The sequence below is a fragment of the Phytophthora parasitica genome (assembly GCF_000247585.1).
Source record: "Phytophthora parasitica INRA-310 unplaced genomic scaffold supercont2.12, whole genome shotgun sequence".
Lineage (NCBI taxonomy): Eukaryota > Oomycota > Peronosporomycetes > Peronosporales > Peronosporaceae > Phytophthora > Phytophthora nicotianae.
The window spans coordinates 1052332-1054251 of record NW_008648998.1 but is presented as its reverse complement, the minus strand read 5'-3'; the positions used below and the strand labels follow the sequence as shown (position 1 = coordinate 1054251).

Here is a 1920-nt window from a genome sequence, read left to right as displayed (position 1 = left end):
CACGAAGAGAATAAACATCAACATGTAGACAACCAACGCCACACCCACACGACGAATAAGGCCGAGCAGCAGACTGGCCATTCCAGCGGCACTCCAGCCAGCCAACCACATCACGATTTGCATGTAGAAGTACAACTTGAAGCCGTGGCCGATGCCAATCAACAAGTACGCCGGAACGAATAGCAGGACGGACAGCACCAGCATCGCTGGCAGCTCAGCGAACACCTTGGTCAAGTACCAGCACGCCATGTAGTACCCACCAGAGCGGTGTTCCCGTTCAGCGATCGCCATCTCACGTGGCAGGAACACGAAGGTTCTGTACGCGATCACTAACATCTGTAGTACGATGATGTAGAAGAAAGCGCCAGCCCAGTTCTGAATATCCTGCTGGTTGTCGAGATCAAGTTGCAGGAAGATCAGGCCAAAGATGACACCCAGAATGACCATCCAGAACGCATGCCAGCCGAACACAACACGGTATCGAAGGAGCCGGAGGATGTGACGATGGAACAGTAGAGACAACTGGCCGCAGATTCCTATGCGGCGTCTAGCAGTCGCAACATCCTGAGCTTCTTGGGTCTCAGTATCGACCGGTAGCTCGGAATTACGGGTTTTCCAAGCCTCCTTGAATAACGTCGTGTTTTCTTTGCCTTCCACTGCCACTTGACGAATGAAATAGTCCACCGGACTCATGTACTGCGGACACTGGTACCCCAGTGAGGCGAAGTACGGCACAGCTTCCCTCACTTTACCGTGGTAGACAGCGGCTCCATCTGCGAGAAGGTACAACGTATCGAACAGAGCGTACAGATGTGAAGACGGGTGTGTCATCGTCACCACTACAGTGCGTCCTGTACGAGCGAGTTGACGCAACTTGAGCACAACACGTTGAGATGAGTAGAAGTCCATACCACATGTGGGTTCCTCAACCAGTAAGATCGACGGGTTACTCAACAGTGACGTCGCAATAGCCAGCAGCTTAGCGTCAGCCACAGACAGGTATCGAATAAGCACATGACGCTTTGACGTCAGCTCCAACTCTTCCAGAACCATCTCCACGCGTTCAATCTCCACGTCACCAGCAATTAATTCCGCTTGGAAGTGTAGATGTTCTTCCACTGTCAACGTCTCGTAGAAGAGATCGCCACGAGTTACATACGCTGCGTGCTCAGAAACTTTCCGTGACGAGCTGACCACACCATTCAGCGTAATTTTACCCTTCACCTTCTTCTGGAGACCACGAAGACTCTCCAATAACATCACGTTCGCGTCGTCCGAAGGTCCTGTGATCAGCAGAAGTTCACCGCTTTTAGCCGATCCACTGGCGTCATGAATCAGATACTTCGTCTCGCTATCTGTAGCTTTGAGTGACAAGCTGCTCCAGCCCAGTGCGATACTTGGAACGTCACTGACTCCACCTCCGACACGTGGAGTCTCCACTTGAATGTAGTAGTTATCAGACGAATTGTGGCTCTTGCGCTCCATCACCCGTGTACTGCTACGTGTAGCCGCGTGTTTCTCACTCACAATAGCATTTCCAACACGTTGGTGCTTACTACCAAGTACCCCCTTGAAGCTCCAATCATAACGCCACATTAGACCACTGATACGCTTGTTCGCTAGTACCAATAGGAACCAGAAAGCGACGAAGAATAGAGCAAAACAAATCGCGAATAAGATCAACGTATCGCCCAACGCTGAGCGGTTTTCCATGCTGTAGTACTTGAGTACTCCTTCACCCGTAAGCGCCACACAACCTTCCAATGTCCAATCACAATCGACGGAGTCCACACGCTTCCAAAAGATCTTCATCATCGCCTCAAACGCGTATTTAACGGGAGAAATGTAGTGCAGCCATACCAGCCAGTCAGGGATATCCGTCACGTTAATCAACAGACCTCCGAAGGCGGCGAACAGCGT

General features: G+C 51.2%; 1 protein-coding gene across 1 annotated transcript in view; it reads right to left on the bottom strand.

Annotated features, from left to right (window-relative positions):
- The window catches only part of PPTG_07645 (hypothetical protein), a gene marked incomplete at both ends in the record, with an annotated part of 3007 nt that extends 1192 nt beyond the window's left edge, over positions 1–1815 (bottom strand). Inside the window, one exon of the mRNA XM_008901923.1 lies at positions 170–1815. Coding sequence (XP_008900171.1) covers positions 170–1815 — 1646 coding nt within the window. The remainder of the gene's footprint in view (positions 1–169) is intronic.
- Between the last annotated feature and the right edge of the window lie 105 nt (positions 1816–1920).